Source organism: Symphalangus syndactylus, chromosome 6, assembly GCF_028878055.3.
Source record: "Symphalangus syndactylus isolate Jambi chromosome 6, NHGRI_mSymSyn1-v2.1_pri, whole genome shotgun sequence".
In the NCBI taxonomy this organism is placed as follows: domain Eukaryota; kingdom Metazoa; phylum Chordata; class Mammalia; order Primates; family Hylobatidae; genus Symphalangus; species Symphalangus syndactylus.
Window position 1 is genome coordinate 50960156 of NC_072428.2, and position 22910 is coordinate 50983065.

The 22910-nt window shown below is 37.9% G+C and overlaps 2 protein-coding genes across 13 annotated transcripts in view; both read left to right on the forward strand.

The window, feature by feature from the left end:
• Positions 1-22910, forward strand: part of HBE1 (hemoglobin subunit epsilon 1) — a 208008-nt gene that overhangs the window by 162904 nt on the left and 22194 nt on the right. For 7 of the 12 annotated variants that reach the window (XM_063641225.1, XM_063641227.1, XM_063641226.1 and 4 more), the window contains one exon: positions 164-317. The exons of 3 other annotated variants lie outside the window; for them this stretch is intronic. The gene's annotated coding sequence lies outside the window, so the exon portion shown is untranslated. Of the gene's footprint in view, positions 1-163; positions 318-22113; positions 22175-22910 lie in introns of those variants that run through there. 2 more of the 12 variants (XM_063641222.1, XM_063641230.1) reach the window with 2 other exon arrangements.
• On the forward strand, positions 2555-3492 carry LOC129484520 (olfactory receptor 51B5-like). The gene is given in 2 exon segments (XM_055282698.1): positions 2555-2732; positions 2735-3492. Coding segments are annotated over 2 exon segments (936 nt in total).

Here is a 22910-nt window from a genome sequence, read left to right on the forward strand (position 1 = left end):
TTATTGCTGAAATGTCAGAGAAGAGTGTTGACAGAGAAATGAAGTTGTACATAGAACAGAACGGGAGGAGCTAAGCTGGATTATCTTTGTGTCTGGTAACTGAAGAATACACATCACTCATTGTATGTTCAATAGGCACTGAATTCTGGTTTACGTCTCTCAGTCCTAGGACAGAATATGGATGCTGAAAAATGATTCTTTCAATTTTTTATTCCTTAACATCAAGCCAAAAGTGCCGAGTTGTTGCCTCATGCCCAGTTGTCTGGCATCTCTTCACTGAAACTATTACAGTTAGATCTCATCTCTCTGGGTGGAAGGTAAGAGGATCATTTTCTTTGGTGGCATCTTTAGGGTAGTGCCTTACACTGACAAAGTAACTCTGAAGGGGGTATATTTGGATATGACCATCTTTTTAATTTAGGATAAAAACAACTTCAAGAAGCTGTTCTGGTATGTGACAAGAAAAAAAAGCAAGGGATGGATTTGCTCTAATTCAGCTTTATTTACTAATGACTCTCGATTTCCTCACAAGTAAATGTGTATCCCCCTGAGACTTCTGTTTTGAGTAAATAGCTTCACCATTTTTTCATTTGTTCAAACAGAAATCTAGGGGAAACCTCATTTCATTTTTCCCTCACTCCCATTTTTAATATATTAGCAAATCTTGGCACTACCTCAAAAATGCATCTGTATCTGTTTAAGTTTTTCTATTTCTCTCTTTTTTTCATTTCCCCTGCTTCTCTCCTAGTCAAGGTCACCATCACTCTTCATATGGATTTTCAAAATAGCTTTCTAACTCATCTCTTGCTTAGTATTCTTCACATAGCAGTCTAAGTGAGTAATTTAAAAATACAAATCAGAATATATCACCACACTATTTTCTATTGTGATTTTCAAAATGTCCTAATGTCTTTACTACATTTATAGTAAAAACAAAACAAAAATTCCATGGTGGTCTATAAGGCCCTGTGACACTTGATTACTACCTGCTTCTTTGACATTATCTATTGTCCCTCTCCTGTTTTCTTATCAAACACCAGTCATGCTGATTTTCCCTTTGGAACAGTCCTCCTCTAGGTCTGTATATGGTCAGGTTTTCTTTTGTATTGAGGTCTCAGCTCAAATGGGACCTCCTCATAGGTGCAGTTCTAGGTCCCTCAAACTGCTATACTATCTTGTATACAATGCCATCCAATTAATCTACATTAAGTAGTACTGTTTTATGTTAAACTTGCGTTTATATTTGTTTAAAATTGTCATTTATTTTTCAACTTAATTTATGGTTTATAAGATTAGGGACTTTGTCTTAGTACCATTTAATTCCAGAGAGCTTTAAATGTCACGGCTGTCACATGATGCATGTTCAAAAATATTAGGTGAACTAAGAAATGTATATTGGTCACATGTTAGATACTTTGCAAGGTGTTGAGCAAAGCAAATAAACACCATGTCTATATGCAAGAAGCCCCTAGTCTAGTGGCAGAAGGAATATTAAAACCTTCTCGAAGGACTCATCTCTTCTCTTCAGTAAAAGACAGCACCCTGTTTAAGCAGTGAAATAGCTCTCACTCAGTATTGGGGAGAACAGATTCAGAAGCCTATGGCTGGGGATAAAGGGAAGGAAACCAGGAAGATGGATGTTTAAATACAAATGGAGAACTTGAAATGCGAGAGGTCAGATTCTAGGGAATTACTTCAGTAGGCCTACGGAAAAATAATTAAAAAAGAAAAAGACACTACTTGTAAATAAGAAACAGTAAGATGTTTAAACTGAAGGAGATATACTATTATAAGTGATGTCTTTGACTGGCCTAATCATTTATTCCAGCCCCAAAGTCTATGATTATCTAACTTACAATTAGACTGAGCCATTGGCACAAGTAGTGAGTAGTACTGAAGGATTCTACAAGAGGGTAATTCACACTAATCGTGAATGTCTGTTCCCCATGACTACTCTATGAAATCTGGAGGCCAAGTGTCTCTTTCTCAATCTGTCTGCTCCTTAGCTACAGTGATAGTGGCAGAGTTTCTCTTCCCACACTTTTCTTTCTTAGGCTGTTGAGACTTTAGCTGATAATTCAGATAAGTCTTCATATGCAGGAAAATGTGGATTAGGGATCACTACTGTGAAGGCAATTACAGATTTAGGTGGTAGACCAGAAAAAAATTAGTGTTAGCTTTCTTGAAATCCCCTTGAATGCCCCATAGAATACGAATTCTTTAAAATCCGCATAGTTAAGGGTAACAGTTTAGAAGTTGAAGTTTACATAAATTTTTTTCTGAAGAGAATGCTTAAATGCATATAAACAGTTGAAACTCCAAGAATTTGATTAAGTAGGTAGGAGATAGATCCTGGAATGTGCAGTTAAGAATACAAATAGTATGGGTAACCCTAAGAATGTATTTTGAGAAACAATCACATATTGATGTCATTATTGTCTGTCTTTAGGAAAAAAATCTGAGAATGATATAGTCACAGTGATACCTTGAAGGTAGAACTGTGCACTGTGGTAATAACAGAAATAGAAAGACATTTCTTCTATATAAACCCAGGATGTCGCCCAACGGCAGCTCCCATCCCTTCCTGTTGACTGGTTTTCCAGGCTTGGAGGCAGCTCATCACTGGATTTCCGTATTTTTCTTGTTCATCTATATATCCATCCTTTTTGGCAATGGCACCCTCCTTCTTCTTATTAAGGAAGATCACAATCTTCATGAGCCCATGTATTTTTTCTGGCCATGCTGGCTGCCACAGACCTGGGGCTGACCCTGACCACAATGCCCATGGTGCTGGGAGTCCTCTGGCTGGATCACAGGGAGATTGGAAGTGCAGCCTGCTTTTCCCAGGCCTACTTTATACACTCACTTTCCTTTGTCGAGTCTGGCATTCTGCCTGCCATGGCCTATGACCGTTTTATTGCCATCTGCAACCCTCTTAGATATACCTCCGTACTTACTAATACTCGAGTACTGAAGATTGGGCTGGGAGTTCTGATGAGGGGATTTGTATCTGTTGTACTCCCAATCATGCCCCTCTATTTTTTTCTGTATTGTCACTCCCATGTTCTTTCACATGCATTCTGCCTTCACCAGGATGTCATTAAACTGGCCTGTGCTGATACCACCTTCAACTGACTGTACCCAGTTGTGCTTGTAGTCTTTATATTTGTGCTGGATTCTCTGATTATCTTCATCTCCTATGTGTTGATACTCAAGACTGTCCTGAGCATTGCCTCCAGAGAGGAGAGGGCCCAGGCTGTCAATACCTGTGTCTCCCATATCTGCTGTGTCCTGGTTTTCTATGTCACAGTGATTGGATTGTCTCTGATTCATCGTTTTGGAAAGCAGGTTCCACATATTGTTCACCTCATTATGAGCTATGTCTATTTTCTGCTCCCTCCACTAATGAATCCTATAACATATAGTGTCAAGACCAAGCAGATTCAGAATGGCATTCTTCACCTTTTTACTACCCATAGAATTGGAACCTGATCTCCGATCATCACAGTCACTCTCACAGAATGTAAAAACTCTAATATTTAGCAGGAGAGCAAAGAAGTCTTATATCTAGCATGCATGCTCATATGACTTGGTAAAACAGGTGTTAAAATAGAGCTTCAAGTTTCCCTAAGGTATCTCTTTAAGCCCAACTCTTTAGCTAAATGTAGTTTGTACAAATTTTTGTTGCATTCCTGTATACAGAATATTTCTCTAAGCTTTCCACTAAATTATTATGATAAGAATACCTTAGACATCTTTGGTATGTCTGTAATGTAACTAACATATGTTTATTTCCTGGTATAAAGTTAGCAGATAGGAACAGAGTCATAAAAATATGAAATTATTAGTTGGTTCGATATGAAATGGAATAGAGTTTGGTTTACTATATCAAATCCAATTTCCAACTCTTATGAATTTCTCTGCAGATGTCCGTACAAACAATGGGAACCTATAAATTTGGTCACTGAAGTCCAGGAATTTTCCTGCAAAAAAGAATATAATCTTCTTTGATCAGTGACCTAATTACTTATCATCCCAACAGTCTAGTTGGTTCCTTCTCCCTCCATCAAATGATAATGAATGTGTCTCAAAAATGATAAACTCACATTTATTCCCCAAGACAGTACCTTCTGACAAACTTGTAACAAAAAAAATGTGAGAAGAGAAATCATGGATAAATGAGAGGACGTAGACACAATCAGTACCTCCTTCTATCTTGCTCTCATTCTTATTCTACTACCCTAGTTGCTAGCTCTGATGTTGAGGCCCTCCCCAGATATCTAGCCTGGCTGACTAGTCTGAATTAGTGGAAGAGACAATCCCTTCACCCTCCTTTTGCTATGAAAAATGTCTGAAAGAACAAAAAAAAATAGGTTTCCGCATTTTTTTGAAGAATGATTGCTTTCTGTACATACATTCTGATTCCACGTAATGAGTATAAATTTCCCAAAGAATACAACAATTTCACTCTCATTTGATTAAAATTGTCTGATGAGTTAGGAAGGGGCCCATAACTCAATTTAAAATATCCTAGAAAGAGGGAGGTTATGTGTTAATTATACCTTAATCAATCAGAGCAAAAATAATACTTCAGTGAGACAAGAGAGGGGACTACATAGAAGATATTTTTTATGTCTTTGGTGTTTTACCCTGATCATTTTACAGAACTGTGCACCTGTGAACGTTGGCTGCTCATTGTTCATGTTTCTGCTTTCTGCAGGTTGCTGTTCTCAACTCAGTAGGAAATGTCTCTTGAAGCAAATGGCCCCTGCTCCTCAGGAAGCAGGCCATAGGCAAATACTGACCCTCTTGCCTTCTGAAGTTAACTCCAGCTTGAGTATGCACTTGCTTACCTCCTTCCTCTCTCTACACTGCTTTTCCTTGCTCCCTGTCTCCTGAGAGCATTCATTAATAAATTGCACACATCTGAATCCCTATCTCAGGCTTTGCTCAGAGTCCAACTTAAGAAAAACTGCAATACTCATTTATATTCTGTTTCATTAAGAGAGGTAATTGTGAAAGAACTGGACATATAAATTATCATGAGTGTGAGTGCATGTATGTGATGGTAGAGTTTTGTCCTGCTTTCAATCATTCATAAAACCAAACATGTGTCCCTTAATTATGCTCTACTACATCCACAACTTATTTTATTCTTAAAAATATTATGAGGTAGATACTATCACTGTTTTCTTGATTGGGAGATTTAATATAAAAAAGTTAAATACTCCCTCCAAGGGCGTAAAATATATAGGTGGTATAGTCGTGATTCAAATTTATGTCTTCTACTTATAAGGCCAGTGTGAATGGTACGCCACTAAAATAGTCTATCCTTAGTGGCTTCTACTTTTTCCCTTGTATTCCATCATGCTTATAGAAGTAGTACCTTCTTCCTTTTTCTGAAAATTTCTCCTCCTTCTGCTCCAAAAATATTGTTCCCTATGAAAACTGATATTTTGCCTTGTATTTCCAAACTCCTAACTGCAGTGGAACTTTTTAAGAAGAATTTTTCAATATGATGTTGTAAAAAAAAAGAGTAATGCTTTTATTGTGGTAGAAGTACTAAAATGCAATGCTTAGAATTGTCAATGACAATGTTTCTCATCATGGAAGTGACTTCAAACTATAGTAAGTATTTAGAGTAAATTATAGATAAAGAAATGATAATAAAAAGAATCTTCAAATCCCCGATTCCATGTTTTCCTGAGACTCAGTGACAAGGAGGACCGTTTGAATCTTTGATTCCACAGCCTAATAAACTCCTCTTCTTGTAATTTGTTTTGTTCAGCCTAGTTTCAGTTGAGTTTCAGTCACTTATAACCAAGGACTATTAATATTTATATCATCTCAGTTCTAACTAATATTTAAAACTGGAAAATACTATCATGTAGAAGACCTGCCCCTTTTTCTAAAATACAGGAAATGGAACCTAAGAATGGCAGGAAGGTTGACCACTTGGTGAATGATTTATGAGGTTATTTCCCTTGTTTAGAAGTTGAGAAACTAAATCCATTGAGAAGATGCTGTAGGATGAATACAGACACAGGACATTGGGGGAGAAGACTAAATAATTATCTCAAACTTATTTATACAGAAGGCTACATGGTAGAAATCCACTAAGACATGTTTTTCTATTCAAAACCCATTTTAACAATCAACATAAACGCAATATGTTAGTATTATCATAAAATTTAGAACTTTCTGTGATCTCCTACAAGTCTTCCTGTGGTAAAATGCTATGTACTGTTAGAAACCTTAGCAAATTAATACAGGAACAGAAAACCAAATGCCATGTGTTCTCACTTATAAGTGGGAGCTAAATGATGAGAACACATGGAGGGTAACATCACACACTGGGGCCTGTTGGAGGGTGGTGGGTGAGAGGAGGGAGAGGATCAAGAAAAGTAACAAAAGGGTACTAGGCTTAATACCTGAGTGATGACATAATCTGTACAACAAACCCTCATGACACAAGTTTAAATATGTAACAAACCTGCTCTTGTACTCCTGAACCTAAAATAAAAGTTAGGAAGAGAAGCCTATTTATAACACTATCTCCCAGGAAACACTGCACATAAGTTTGTATTCATAAGAAGAGTAGAATTCAGAGTGGCCCAGTGGACTAACAAACTGGTGAACTACCTTCTTACAGCAGGTGAAGCCTGTAATTCAGCTTTTGATCATTCAAGACTGAAAGAATATAACTTATATAGAGAAGGACCTCATGAGGAATAAATTTCATGGTGCCTATTAAGATAAATAAGTAGCATGTAGTTATAGGAAATATAAGGTGTAAAAGAATACACATTTAAAAAAGCCATTGCCAAATACCATCCGTTCTTTTTCAAATAATATAATTAATTGTATAGTACAGGCTTGAAGGGATAATAAAGCATAAGAATATTTAATTTGAGTCAGGAAATAAAAGGCTAAGTGTGCATTCCTGTAGACAAAATAAATAAGCCAATCTTAGAAATGATTAGGAAGACATGGAAGATAGAGACACACTGAAAAAATATGTATGGTCTAATGAGTTGACAGATCACTTTTCCTCCCATATAAAATGAATTTATACTAGATAAGGGGCAGATGAACTTTATTCGTCACATTAACGAATAACTGCTGGGTTCCTTCACCAGAGATGCAGATTTTTATAGGGTAAATGAAAGGTGATGTATTTAAATATACTAGATTATATAAGTATTAAATTGGGCAGCAAGGATGATTACAAATGATTAAGGAACCAAAGGTCTCCATGTCCAATTAAAGAATGTAAATCTGTTTTGATTTTATAGCCCAAATCCTTAGACACAGTCATTGTTATTAATAAACTCACAGACAAAATTTATTTTATGGGAAGTTTAGGAGTTTATGTCCCTAGATTTCAAGTACATGCCACCAGACTGACAGATGACGGTGATTAGTCACAAAGTGCCTCAAAAATAAATGAGATGGCCCTATGTTAGTCATGGTTCTCCAGAAAAATAGAATCAACAGGATTTACCCAACTTCAAATTATACTACAAGGTGACAGTAACTGAAACAGCATGGTACTGATACAAAAACAGACACATGGATTAATGGAACAGAATGGAAAACTCAGAAGTAAGACCGCACAATCTAATCTTCAACAAATCTGGTAAAAACAAGTAATGGGGAAGGGATTCCCTATTTAATAAATTGTGCTGGGAGAACTGGCTAGCCATATGCAAAAAATTGAAACTGGACCCCTTCCTTACACCTTATACATAATTTAACTCAAGATGGATTAAAGACTTAAGTGTAAAACGGCTTTGGGAGGCCGAGGCGGGCGGATCACGAGGTCAGGAGATCGAGACCACGGTGAAACCCCGTCTCTACTAAAAATACAAAAAATTAGCCGGGCGCGGTGGCGGGCGCCTGTAGTCCCAGCTACTCAGAGAGGCTGAGGCGGGAGAATGGCGTGAACCTGGGAGGCGGAGCTTGCAGTGAGCCGAGATTGCACCACTGCACTCCAGCCTGGGCGACAGAGCAAGACTCCGTCTCAAAAAAAAAAAAAAAAAAAAAAAAAAAAAAAAAAAAAAGTGGGAGCTGAACAATGAGAATGAGAACACATGGAAACAGTGAGGGGAACAACACACACCGGAGAGGCGGTGGGGCGTGGTGAGGGAGAGCATTAGAATAAGTAGCTAATGCATGCTGGGCTTAACACCTAGGTGATGGGTTGATAGGTACAGCAAATCACCATCGCACACATTTACCTATGTAATAAACCTGCACATCCTGCACATGTACCTCAGAACTTAAAAATAAAAATTAAAAAAATTAGAATGTACATAAAATATGGAAATTAATAAATGTGATTCACTGCATTAAAAAAAAAGTAATGGCAAAAACTGCAATTACTGTTGCATCAACCTAATATAAGGAATTAACAGATGTGATCATGGAGGAAGGCAAGTCCCAAGATATGAAGAGTGAGTCATCAAGTTCAAAACTCAAGAGAGCCCCGTAGTTTAGTCGCAGTCCAAGTCTGAAGGCCTGAGAACCAGGAGGATTGATGGTGTACTTGCAACCCAAAAGCCATCAGGCTTCAGACCTAGGAAGTTTTGATGTTTCAGTTCAATCTAAAGGCAGTAAAAAGGGTCTACATTCCAGTTTGAAGGCCATGAATGAGGAAGAATTCTCTCTGATTTGGGGAAGGGTCAGACTTTTTGTTCTATTCAGGTTTTCAACTGATTGGATGAAGCTGCCTATAATAGGAAGGACAATCTGCTTTACTTGGTCTACCAATTTAAATGTTAATCTCATCTAAAAACACCCTCACAAAAACACCTAGAATAATGTTTGATGAATATTTGGGCACCCCATGGCCCAGTCAAACTGGCATATAAAATTAACCATCAGAGCCTGTAGAGGATGATTTAAAGGATGGAATCTTCAGAGATGATTGTGAAATCCAGAAGGCTGACAGATAATAGACTCAAACTACACAGAAAAAAAAAGAAGCTAGTATTGTCAGCACAGACTTCAAAAAACAGCAAAAATCCTAGGATAGAGAACTTCCTGAATCCTTAGTGATATAAGCTTATAATACCCAAATGTTGCCTTTCTATATGCCATATGTAATATAGGGCAGCAGTTAGATATAGACTGTGACACTAGAGCTCAGACCAAGAGCCAAGGAATGGGAAGACCAGAAAAATATTTTCATTTTAAAATTTAGGTAATTTCTAATAATGTGGCTGCCTGAGTATTTTCAGAACAGTTATTCTAATAAATATTGAGTTATATGATTTAGAAGGAGACAAGCACTCAGTGGATGACTCTTGTCAGGAAACACTGCATCAAAGAAGGCTTTTATTACAGGAGATGGTGGTCTTTCCCAGTCTGAGATTATGCTGCTGTGATGTGATACTTCACAGGCAATAACAGCAGGAAATATGAAAAGAGTGAACAAGGTCTTAGAAAATACATGAATGAGAGACACATAAATGGCTATTTAAGGAAATAGAAGATACTTTGGGTGCCCTGCATACCTCCTCCCAGTGCCCCTAACCTTGGTGACTTTGAGTGTTGGCTGATAATAGTTGTTCCCATTCTCTGGATGCTTATCCTTCACCAACAGTGTCACTCCACATGAGATTTTATCCCAACTCTGGGGCAGTCTGCAGGAAATTACTTTATATCTGTTCTAGGATAAATGATGTTTCCAGGAATAGAGTCATATGGGGCAGAAGATTCGTGTACTGCCAGTGAGAGGGTCAATATACCTACTAATGAAACGGGAGGGCAGCCTGAAATTAAATCAATTATCTCAGGGTCTTACTACCTCTACCTCATTTTAAGTTCAAAGCATGGCTCCCCTAAATCAATCCAGACCTAAATTTTCACTTAGTACAAAGAGGACACACAAACTTTCAGACTTAAGCCATTTCCAGAGACTGACTCTTAATCGTGATTTCCTACTACTATTCTGCTTATATTTAGAAAGGTCTATGAGCAGAATGCAGTTCAGGAGGAACTTAACTGATGTGAAATGTCAGGGGCCAAAATGTGACCCGCATGGTTCACCACATTGCACTCATACTCATTTTAAAATCTCATAGCTAGGCTAAGTTCCAGGATAAATTTGGGATACATGACTGATGAGACAATAGAAATTCTCAGATCCTTATTTCTCTGACACACTATGAGTATTATTGTATTCAAGTACAAATTATCAGAGAAAGCCAGGGATGTGAAGAATATGTCCACCATGTCCCCTTTTTAACATTACTACAGGACACTTAAAGTAAATAAGATTTTTAAACTTGATTTATATTGCTCTGGAAGCAGTAACTCTGATTCTTGGGGAAGACTTACCCAAGAGACAGAAAACAAGCTTACTGCTTGAAAGAACTTATCAGCAGTACTCATTTGTGAGTATATATAACAAACAATCTTATTTGAAACCAAGAAAAGATTGTGTGAGGGATTTATCAAGCATCATCTAAGTTGAGTGAGCTTATTGGCTACAGGGTTAAGGAATAACAAAAGTAGGCTTCACAGTATCTTCTTTTTGAGGTGGGGAATCAGACAAGGCAAAGGTGATTTGATAGCATGACTTCCATGTGCTGGATGAAGCTACAATTCTGTTTTCTTTTTGCAAAGAAAATATGGGACTTTAGAACACAGTTCTGGAGCCCACTTCCTTCTCCAAAGGAGGCTTGAAAAAAAAAATCCCAGTAGCCTAATTACCCAGCATCAAGAGAGATATTGGGGAACACTTTTGAATACAAATAAACTTACAAATTAACCCTGTTAGCAGTCTTCAGAAATACCACTTAAACTAATTTCTACACCAGAACTCAGCAATTACCTCTCCCCTTAATTTCTGATACCCCAGGTCAAGCTCTAGTGACTATGGGAGAATGGAATGAAGGTAATTGAGAATAAAATAAAGACCAATCTTCTTGGATTTCTCCTCCACCACATAGTGGTTGAAGAGGGTAAACTTTAAATAATAACTACCTGATTATAAGTACTCATCATACCTCTTATTTTATATTCATTCCCTTATAGTAATGTCAAAATATTTTACATTATTCGTAAGATATATTGTGATCAGAACCTGCTACTACAGATTTATTTTCTCTCAAGCTTTTTTTCATGTATTGTTCAAGAGATATTATACTTCCTTAATGTAGATTTTGAATAAAATTATTTATTGAATTTATAGTATTTAATCTTGCCCGATTACCAATGTACTTTTTTAACATTTTAATTTGTTAACTTGTTTCTTTTTGTGTTTGTTCTTTTTGTCTGTATGCAACGATTGCACTACCCCACCAAATACTACTATACTACTAATATAGTAACATTTAATTCTCAGCTTAAGTAACATTTCTTCTGGAAAATGTTCCCTGATACCAGAAATTTGTTTGATGTGTTTCTCATAGCACACTAATATTCATGTAGTAATGATAATGTTGTATAAATTCATGGTAAATATTTTCTAAGTGCCTCCTTGGGCTTTAAATTTTAATAAAAAGAACAAGTCCTAGATATTTCATTTTTTTGTGGCTGTTGTAAATGGGATTATGTTCTTGATTTCTTGATTTGACTCTCAGCCTGGGCCTTATTGGTGTATAGAAATGCCACTGATTTTTGTATGTGATTTTGTATCCTGAAACCTTGCTACAATTGTTTATCAGTTCTAGTGGCCTTTTGGCAGAATCTTTAGGATTTTCTAAATATAGAGTCATATCATCAGCAAAGAGAGGTAGTTTGGCTTATTTTCCTATTTTGATCCCTTTTATTTCTTTCTTGGTAACTTGGGATACCACAGTATCCCAAACAGCATGATATTGTTACAAAAGTAGACACATAGACTAAGGAAACACAACTGAAAACTCAAAAATAAGTTTTTTTTTTTTTGATCAGATGGTTGTAAGCTACATAGTTACACCCATCTGATCTTCAACAAGGCTGACAAAAACAAGCAGTGGTAAAAGGATTACCTATTCAATAAACTGTTCTGGAATATACCTGGCTAGCCATATGCAGAAGAATGAAACTGGACCCCTACCTTTCACCATTTAGAAAAAGCAACTGAAAATGAATTCAAAACTTAAATGTAAGATCTCAAACTATAAAAAACCTCAAAGAAAATCCAGGAAATACCCTTCTCAACATTGACCTTGGCAACAAGCTTTTGGCTAAGTCCCCAAAAGCAATGGCAACAAAAAGAAAAATTTGCAAGTGGGACCTAATTAAACTAAAGAGCTTCTGGGCAACAAAACAAACTATCAACAGAGTGAATGGACAATCTACAGGATAAGAGAAAATATTCACAAACTATCCATCTGGAAAAGGTCTAATATTCAGAATCTATAAGGAATTTGAACAAATCAGCAAGGAAAAAGCAAACAATTACATTTAAAAATGGGCAAAGTGCATGAACAGACACTTCTCAAAAGAAGATATACAGGCAGCCAACAAATATATACAAAAATGATCATCATCACTAATGAGAGAAATGCAAATCAAAACCACAAGAGATACCATCTCACACCAGTCAGAATAGCTATTGTTAAAAAGTCAAAAAACAGGTGTGCTTCTTGGTGGAGCCAAGATGGCCGAATAGGAACAGCTCCAGTCTACATCTCCCAGCCTGAGCGACACAGAAGATGGGTGATTTCTGCATTTCCGTTTGAGGTACCGGATTCATCTCACTAGGGAGTGCCAAACAGTGGGTGCAGGACAGTCGGTGCAGCACACCGTGCACAAGCTGAAGCAGGGCGAGGCATTGCCTCACTCAGGAAGCGCAAGGGGTCAGGGAGTTCCCTTTCCTAGTCAAAGAAAGGGGTAACAGACGGTACCTGGAAAATCGGGTCAGTCCCACCCTAATACTGCGTTTTCCAACAGGCCTGGAAAACGGCACACCAGGAGATTGTGTCCCACACCTGGCTCAGCGGGTCCTATGCCCACGGAGTCTGGTTGATTGCTAGCACAGCAGTCTGAGATCAAACTGCAAGGTGGCAGTGAGGCTGGGGGAGGGGCGCCTGCCATTGCCCAGGCTTGCTTAGGTAAACAAAGCAGCCAGGAAGCTCAAACTGGGTGGAGCCCACCATAGCTCAAGGAGGCCTGCCTGCCTCTGTAGGCTCCACCTCTGGGGGCAGGGCACAGACAAACAAAAAGTCAGCAGGAACCTCCACAGACTTAAATGTCCCTGTCTGACTGACAGCTTTGAAGAGAGTAGTGGTTCTCCCAGCACGCAGCTGGAGATCTGAGAATGGACAGACTGCCTCCTCAAGTGGGTCCCTGACCCCCGAGCAGCCTAACTGGGAGGCACCCCCCAGTAGGGACAGACTGACACCTCACTCGGCCAGGTACTACTCTGAGACAAAACTTCCAGAGGAACTATCAGACAGCTGAATTTGTGGTCTCACGAAAATCCGCTGTTCTGCAGACACCGCTGCTGACACCCAGCCAGAGTCTGGAGTGGACCTCTAGCAAACTCCAACAGACCTGCAGCTGAGGGTCCTGTCTGGTAGAAGGAAAACTAACAAACGGAAAGGACATCCACATCAAAAACCCATCTGTACATCACCATCATCAAAGACCAAACGTAGATAAAACCACAAAGATGGGGAAAAAACAGAGCAGAAAAACTGGAAACTCTAAAAAGCAGAGCACCTCTCCTCCTCCAAAGGGATGCAGTTCCTCACCAGCAATGGAACAAAGCTGGATGGAGAATGACTTTGACGAGTTGAGAGAAGAAGGCTTCAGACGATCAAACTACTCCGAGTTATGGGATGAAATCCAAAACAATAGCAAAGAAGTTAAAAACTTTGAAAAAAATGAGATGAATGGATAACTAGAATAACCAATGGAGAGAAGGGCTTAAAGGAGCTGATGGAGCTGAAAGCCAAGTATCGAGAAGTACTCGAAGATTGCAGAAGGCTCGGTAGCTGATGCGATCAACTGGAAGAAAGGGTATCACTGATGGAAGATGAAATGAATGAAATGAAGAGAGAAGGGAAGTTTAGAGAAAAAAGAATAAAAAGAAATGAACAAAGCCTCCAAGAAATTTGGGACTATGTGAAAAGACCAAATCTACATCTGATTGGTGTACCTGAAAATGACGGGGAGAATGGAACCAAGTTGGAAAACACTCTCCAAGATATTATCAAGGAGAACTTCCCCAATCTAGCAAGGCAGGCCAACATTCAGATTCAGGAAATACAGAGAACACCACAAAGATACTCCTCGAGAAGAGCAACTCCAAGACACATAATTGTCAGATTCACCAAAGTTGAAATGAAGGAAAAAATGTTAAGGGCAGCCAGAGAGAAATGTCGGGTTACCCACAAAGGGAAGCCCATCAGACTAACAGCTGATCTCTCAGCAGAAACTCTACAAGCCAGAAGAGAGTGGGGGCCGATATTCAACATTCTTAAAGAAAAGAATTTTCAACCCAGAATTTCATATCCAGCCAAACTAAGCTTCATAAGTGAAGGAGAAATAGAATACTTTACAGACAAGCAAACGCTGAGTGATTTTGTCACCACCAGGCCTGCCCTAAAAGAGCTCCTGAAGGAAGCGCTAAACATGGAAAGGAAAAACTGGTACCAGCCCCTGCAAAAACATGCCAAATTGTAAAGACCATCGAGGCTAGGAAGAAACTGCATCAACTAACGAGCAAAACAACCAACTAACATCATAATGACAGGATCAGATTCACACATAACAATATTAACTTTAAATGTAAATGGGCTAAATGCTCCAATTAAAAGACACAGACTGGCAAACTGGATAAGGAGTCAAGACCCATCAGTGTGCTGTATTCAGGAAACCCATCTCACATGCAGAGACACACATAGACTCAAAATAAAGGGATGGAGGAAGATCTACCAAGCAAATGGAAAACAAAAAAAGGCAGGGGTTGCAATCCTAGTCTCTGATAAAATAGACTTTAAACCAACAAATATCAAAAGAGACAAAGAAGGCCATTACATAATGGTAAAGGGATCAATTTAACAAGAAGAGCTAACTATCCTAAATATATATGCACCCAACACAGGAGCACCCAGATTCATAAAGCAAGTCCTGAGTGACCTACAAAGGGACTTAAACTCCCACACAATAATAATGGGAGATTTTAACACCCCACTGTCAACATTAGACAGATCAACGATACAGAAAGTTAACAAGGATATCCAGGAATTGAACTCAGCTCTACACAAAGTGGACCTAATAGACATCTACCGAACTCTCAACCCCAAATCAACAGAATATACATTTTTTTTCAACACCACACCTATTCCAAAATTGACCCCATAGTTGGAAGTAAAGCTCTCCTCAGCAAATGTAAAAGAACAGAAATTATAACAAACTGTCTCTCAGACCATAGTGCAATCAAACTAGAACTCAGGATTAAGAAACTCACTCAAAACCGCTCAACTACATGGAAACTGAACAACCTGCTCCTGAATGACTATTGGGTACATAATGAAATGAAGGCAGAAATAAAGATGTTCTTTGAAACCAACGAGAACAAAGACACAACATACCAGAATCTCTGGGACACGTTCAAAGCAGTGTGTAGAGGGAAATTTATAGCACTAAATGCCCACAAGAGAAAGCAGGAAAGATCCAAAATTGACACCCTAACATCACAATTAAAAGAACTAGAAATGCAAGAGCAAACACATTCAAAAGCTAGCAGAAGCCTAGAAATAGCTAAAATCAGAGCAGAACTGAAGGAAATAGAGACACAAAAAACCCTTCAAAAAATTAATGAATCCAGGAGCTGGTTTTTTGAAAAGATCAACAAAATTGATGGACCGCTAGCAAGACTAATAAAGAAGAAAAGAGAGAAGAATCAAATAGATGCAATAAAAAACGAAAAAGGGGATATCACCACCGATCCCACAGAAATACAATCTACCATCAGAGAATACTACAAACACCTCTATGCAAATAAACTAGAAAATCTAGAAGAAATGGATAAATTCCTCGACAAATACACCCTCCCAAGACTAAACCAGGAAGAAGTTGAATCTCTGAATAGACCAATAACAGGTTCTGAAATTGTGGCAATAATCAATAGCTTACCAACTAAAAAGAGTCCAGGACCTGATGGATTCACAGCTGAATTCTACCAGAGGTACAAGGAGGAACTGGTACCATTCCTTCTGAAACTATTCCAATCGATAGAAAAAGAGGGAATCCTCCCTAACACATTTTATGAAGCCAGCATCGTCCTGATACCAAAACCTGGCAGAGACTTAACCAAAAAAGAGAATTTCAGACCAATATCCTTGATGAACATTGATGCAAAAATCCTCAATAAAATACTGGCAAACCGAATCCAGCAGCACATCAAAAAGCTTATACACCATGATCAAGTGGGCTTCATCCCTGGGATGCAAGGCTGGTTCAACATACGCAAATCAATAAATGTAATCCAGCATATAAACAGAACCAAAGACAAAAACCACATGATTATCTCAATAGACGCAGAAAAGGCCTTTGACAAAATTCAACAACTCTTCATGCTAAAAACTCTCAATAAATTAGGTATTGATGGGACATATCTCAAAATAATAAGAGCTATCTATGACAAACCCACAGCCAATATCATACTGAATGGGCAAAAACTGGAAGCACTGCCTCTGAAAACTGGCACAAGACAGGGATGCCCTCTCTCACCGCTCCTATTCAACATAGTGCTGGAAGTTCTGGCCAGAGCAATCAGGCAGGAGAAGGAAATAAAGGGTATTCAATTAGGAAAAGAAGAAGTCAAATTGTCCCTGTTTGCAGATGACATGATTGTATATCTAGAAAACCCCATTGTCTCAGCCCAAAATCTCCTTAAGCTGATTAGCAACTTCAGCAAAGTCTCAGGATACAAAATTAATGTACAAAAATCACAAGCATTCTTGTACACCAATAACAGACAAACAGAGAGCCAAATCATGAGTGAACTCCCATTCACAATTGCTTCAAAGAGAATAAAATACCTAGGAATCCAACTTACAAGGGATGTGAAGGACCTCTTCAAGGAGAACTACAAACCACTGCTCAATGAAATAAAAGAGGATACAAACAAATGGAAGAACATTCCATGCTCATGGGTTGGAAGAATCAATATCGTGAAAATGGCCATACTGCCCAAGGTAATTTATACATTCAATGCCATCCCCATCAAGCTACCAATGACTTTCTTCACAGAATTGGAAAAAACTACTTTAAAGTTCATATGGAACCAAAAAAGAGCCTGCATCACCAAGTCAATCCTAAGCCAAAAGAACAAAGCTGGAGGCATCACGCTACCTGACTTTAAACTATACTACAAGGCTACAGTAACCAAAACAGCATGGTATTGGTACCACAACAGAGACATAGATCAATGGAACAGAACACAGCCCTCAGAAATGATGCCGCATAGCTACAACTATCTGATCTTTGACAAACCTGACAAAAACAAGAAATGGGGAAGGGATTCCCTATTTAATAAATGGTGCTGGGAAAACTGGCTAGCCATATGTAGAAAGCTGAAACTGGATCCCTTCCTTACACCTTATACAAAAATTAATTCAAGATGGATTAAAGACTTATATGTTAGACCTAAAACCATTAAAATCCTACAAGAAAACCTAGGCAATACCATTCAGGACATAGGCGTGGGCAAGGACTTCATGTCTAAAACACCAAAAGCAATGGCAACAAAAGCCAAAATCGACAAATTGGATCTCATTAAACTAAAGAGCTTCTGCACAGCAAGGGAAACTATCATCAGAGTGAACAGGCAACCTACAGAGTGGGAGAAAATTTTTGCAACCTACTCATCTGACAAGGGGCTAATATCCAGAATCTACAATGAACTCAAACAAATTTACAAGAAAAAAAACAAACAACCCCATCAAAAGGTGGGCAGAGGACATGAACAGACACTTCTCAAAAGAAGACATTTATGCAGCCCAAAAACACATGAAGAAATGCTCATCATCACTGGCCATCAGAGAAATGCAAATCAAAACCACGGTGAGATACCATCTCACACCAGTTAGAATGGCCATCATTAAAAAATCAGGAAACAACAGGTGCTGGAGAGGATGTGGAGAAATAGGAACACTTTTACACTGTTGGTGGGACTGTAAACTGGTTCAACCATTGTGGAAGTCAGTGTGGCGATTCCTCAGGGATCTCGAACTAGAAATACCATTTGACCCAGCCATCCCATTACTGGGTATATACCCAGAGGACTATAAATCATGCTGCTATAAAGACACATGCACACGTATGTTTGTTGCGGCACTATTGACAATAGCAAAGAGTTGGAACCAACCTAAATGTCCAACAACGATAGACTGGATTAAGAAAATGTGGCACATATACACCATGGAATACTATGCAGCCATAAAAAATGATGAGTTCGTGTCCTTTGTAGGGACATGGATGAAACTGGAAAACATCATTCTCAGTAAACTATCGCTAGGTCAAAAAACCAAACACCGCATGTTCTCACTCATAGGTGGGAATTGAACAATGAGAACTCATGGACACAGGAAGGGGATCATCACACTCCGGGGACTGTTGTGGGGTGGGGGGAGGGGGGAGGGACAGCATTAGGAGATACACCTAATGCTAAATGACGAGTTAATGGGTGCAGGAAATCAACATGGCACATGGATACATATGTAACAAACCTGCACATTGTGCACATGTACCCTAAAACCCTAAAGTATAAAAAAAAAAAAAAAAAAAGATGACGAAGACCTATTAATCCTTGATAGAAAATGAGAAGAGATAAAACACTGGTTTACATAAAGAAAATGAGAAGAGATAAAACACTGGTTTACATAAAGAAAATAAGATGGATAGATAGCAGCTCCTTATAAAAGTGATAATTTGAGGAAAAATAATACTCCATATTCTGAGTTTCTTCACATAAAATAATACAAATCTGCTCTGGTAAGTTACAAAGAGATAGATTTTTTATCGTTATATAAAAGATATTTTAAATAGTTATGCAAAAAAGGAACAGACTATCTCATATATTCTCACTTATCACTATAAACATCTCAGAAAAATCTGCAAAATCATTTCATAGCATTTTAAATAGTTAGGAACAATGTAGAAAACTGAAACAGTTCTAAGTTTCCCACAAACTTAGAGTCTCAAATATTGCATTACCTAACTTACCTGCAAATATTTTATACAAATTTGCACATGCTACTCTAGTCAAAAATATATGTACATTATGGGTATTTCCTGTGTGTTACTTGGTTCTATTTGCTTCTTTCAGAAATAGCCTCTATTTTTGATTTACCTGGTAAAATCACATTCCTGTCCAAAGTCTTCTAAATACTTCCAGACTAACTACTTTTTAGTACATCTAAGAAGAAAAGAGTTTTGTCTCTTATCCACCTCCGAGTCAAAAAGCAGCATGTCCATCAATTGGTATATAGTTCCCACAGCCCCACTTAGCTCTGGATCAGAGTTCTACTTGGCATTGTTTGCAACTACATGGACGTAAAATGCTTGGATTCTCTTGAAAAAATGTTTTTGCCATGATGCTCTCTGAAAGAGACTAACCTTCCTTCTCGCTTTGCAGAGAAAGACTTATGTGTAATCCTTGACAATGTAATCTCATTTATTTATTCCCATCTCTACCCGTATGTGACCTTCATGTCTTAGCTCTAAGCCCCTACATCCTCAATATACACACTGGGATAGTATAAAAGTAATAGTAATAATAGTGGTAATAGTAATAACAATACAATGATCATGGCTTATACTATACACAAGACACTGTTGATATATTATTTCATTTAGTATTCACAGTAACTCTGTGCCTCAAGTACTATTGTAATACCCTTTAAGAGGAGGAAACTGAGGCACAGGGCCCTAAAGTAATATTCCAAGACAAAGTGGCTACTAATTGACAGAGGGCATAATTCAACTCATGATATTTGGCTCTAGAATACCTGCTCTGAATCATTATACAATAATAACTCATGAGGAAACATTTTTAAAAGCCTAAATTATTTGCTCTGAAATAAGATATAATTTGGGGTGAGAAAGCTTAGATTCCACGAAGTATTACAGAATTTGGTAGTCTTTTGGCACTCCAGGTCTTATTTTTACTGCTTAAACATAATAAAAATATGGTTCACTATGCCTTTGATTTTACAATAATATTCCTGTTATTCTTGGAAGCATAGGGTGTGGGATAATGCTAATTACTAGTGACTAGTATGTCAGAAACCGTATGAGTCACTAAATCAATATACTACTCAACAATTTCCACAGCCCTCGCAATTAACTTGGCCATGTGACTGGTTGTGACTAAAATAATGTGGAGATAATAATGTGTTACTCCCCAAGGCAGAGTGCCCTTCTATCATTCTCTTTCCCTTCCTCTATGTGGCAGAAAGTAAAAGATTCTGAAATAATAAAGTCAATCACAGGAAGGTACCTGGATTCCTGGCCCACTGCTTGGAGGAGAGCACTCAGGACCATCAACACCTGACTGTGACGTAGCAATAAACAAACCCACGTTTCATATGAAACTGCTTAAAATTAATGGCACAACTCATGTTTCTGATGTTGCACGTTTATCTTTATTTGTGGCTTGTTTTGCTTCCACATCAATCTACTCAAGGCCTACATTCTGCTATAATGCCATTTCAAGCTCTTACCTTACAGGCTCAGAAAAATGAATCTGAATTCTTGACCTCCAAAAGTGATAAAGATATTTTTAGTTCAGGCTCCAAAATTTTCTCATTTTCACAGGTTTTCCTTGATTGATCATTATTCATGATTTGCAAGGAATCATTCAATGTTTTCTAAATCCATTACTGCATTCTGACACATATGACATTTTAACCATGTTCCAGATTTTTGAATGAAAAGAGTAGATTTTAAATGTTTTCACCACAAAAAATTAGTATGCGAAGTGGTGGATTTGTTAATTAGCCTTATTTAACCATTTAATATTGTAAACATATACCAAAGCATCATGTTGTACTCCATGAATTCACACAATTATTATTTGTCAATTTAAAATAAAATAATAAAAAATAACAAAGGCATTAGCCTCTGCATTGCCTTTGCCAGTCATGCTCACAGCGACTAACACAAACAACTTTCTATTTCATCCTTACAAACATCCCTAGCTTTGATGCCTGTTTGCCTAGATCTCTATCCTCTCCTGTTTTCTCTACGTTATTTCTATGGGTATCATCACCATCCTGGACAACATCACGATAGATATCCCTCACCAAGCCAACGTTCCTCCCTACGTTGGCTCAAATGTACTTGGACTTTCCCTTCACCACCCTTTCCACAGTGAAAAAGATATCGTAGTTTAATGCCTCAGAGTTCAACTTTTAAGCTTCTGACAAGTTATTCTTCCTCTTTAGGTTCTCCTTTATGGAATCTTCTATACTGATGGCCATGTCCTTTAACTACTACGTAGATATCTGCTACTACCTGTATTATGCCTCTACCTTTATTAGCAGTTATCTGTACTGTTGGCATGACAATCGTTTGTTAATATGACTTGCCTTTCCTTTTTCTGCTATTCTTGATCAAATGGCTCCTCTTTTCTTGCTCCTATCATGTCTCTCATTTCTCCTGCCTCCACTTGGACATGCTTCATGTAGTCTGTGCTTATGTCTGGATTAAAAATTGGTATGGACTTATCCTAATGTTGTTCATCATAATATGGGTTATATGGTCCATTATTATTTCCTATGCATTGATCTGGAGAAGGCTTCAATCCTTTTACTCTTTGTGGAAAATATCTGTAAACCTTCTGGTTCACTCTGCTGTAGCAATTTCAATTTAGGCTAGTAAGCACATGGATGCCTTCTTCTCTAATTTTTCCCAGAGTCTGTTGGTCACAGAATAACCTGAGTGATTACTGATGAAAGAGTGAGAATGTTATTGGTAGTCACAATGACAAAAAACTAGAGTCAATGACAAAAAACACAATGACAAAAATAACTACAGTCAAAATGTTTTTATTTTTATTAGTGGATTATATTCCCTGACATATATCTGGCAGGACTCTTTAGAGAAGTAGCTGAAGCTGCTGTTATGACCACTATAGGGAAGAAGATACCTGTGGAGCTAATGGTCCAAGATTGCTTGCGGAGCCACAAGCAAGGAAAGTGTTAAGGAGCCCTTTTGATTGAAGGTGGGTGCCCACACCTTACAGGGACAGGACATCTGGATACTCCTCCCAGTTTCTCCAGTTTCCCTTTTCCTAGTATATCTCCTGATAAAATGTCTATACTCACTTCCCCATTTCTAATAATAAAGCAGAGGCTAGTTAGTAAGACATCACCTTGCATTTTGAAAATGCCATAGACTTTCCAAATGATTTCATATATTGGTCTTTCTTTATTCCAAGAGTCCAGAAATAGCAACATTAGCTTTGATTCAATGTAATGGAAAGAGCTCTTTCAAGAGACAGAGAAAAGAATAATTTAAGTTGTTTCCCCACACCTCCTTCCCTGTCTCTTACCCTATCTTGCTTCCTTCCACTCTCCCCATTTCTCTCTCTCATTTCTCAGAAATATATTTTGAAAGGATTCACAGCAGACAGCTAAGGCTGGTTTTTTCTAAGTAGAGAAGTGATATTGAGAAGGTAGGGTTGCATGAGCCCTTTCAGTTTTTAAGTTTATATGCATCTGTATTGTTAGAATGTTTTATAATATAAATAAAATTATTTCTCAGTTATATACTAGCTATGTAATCAGTTGATATTTCCTTAAGTATTACAAGCTATACTTAACTCACTTGGAAAACTCAAATAAATACCTGCTTCATAGTTATTAATAAGGATTAAGTGAGATAATGCACATAAGATTCCTATTAGTAACAGATAAATACACATACACACACACATTGAAAAGGCTCTTACTTTGTGC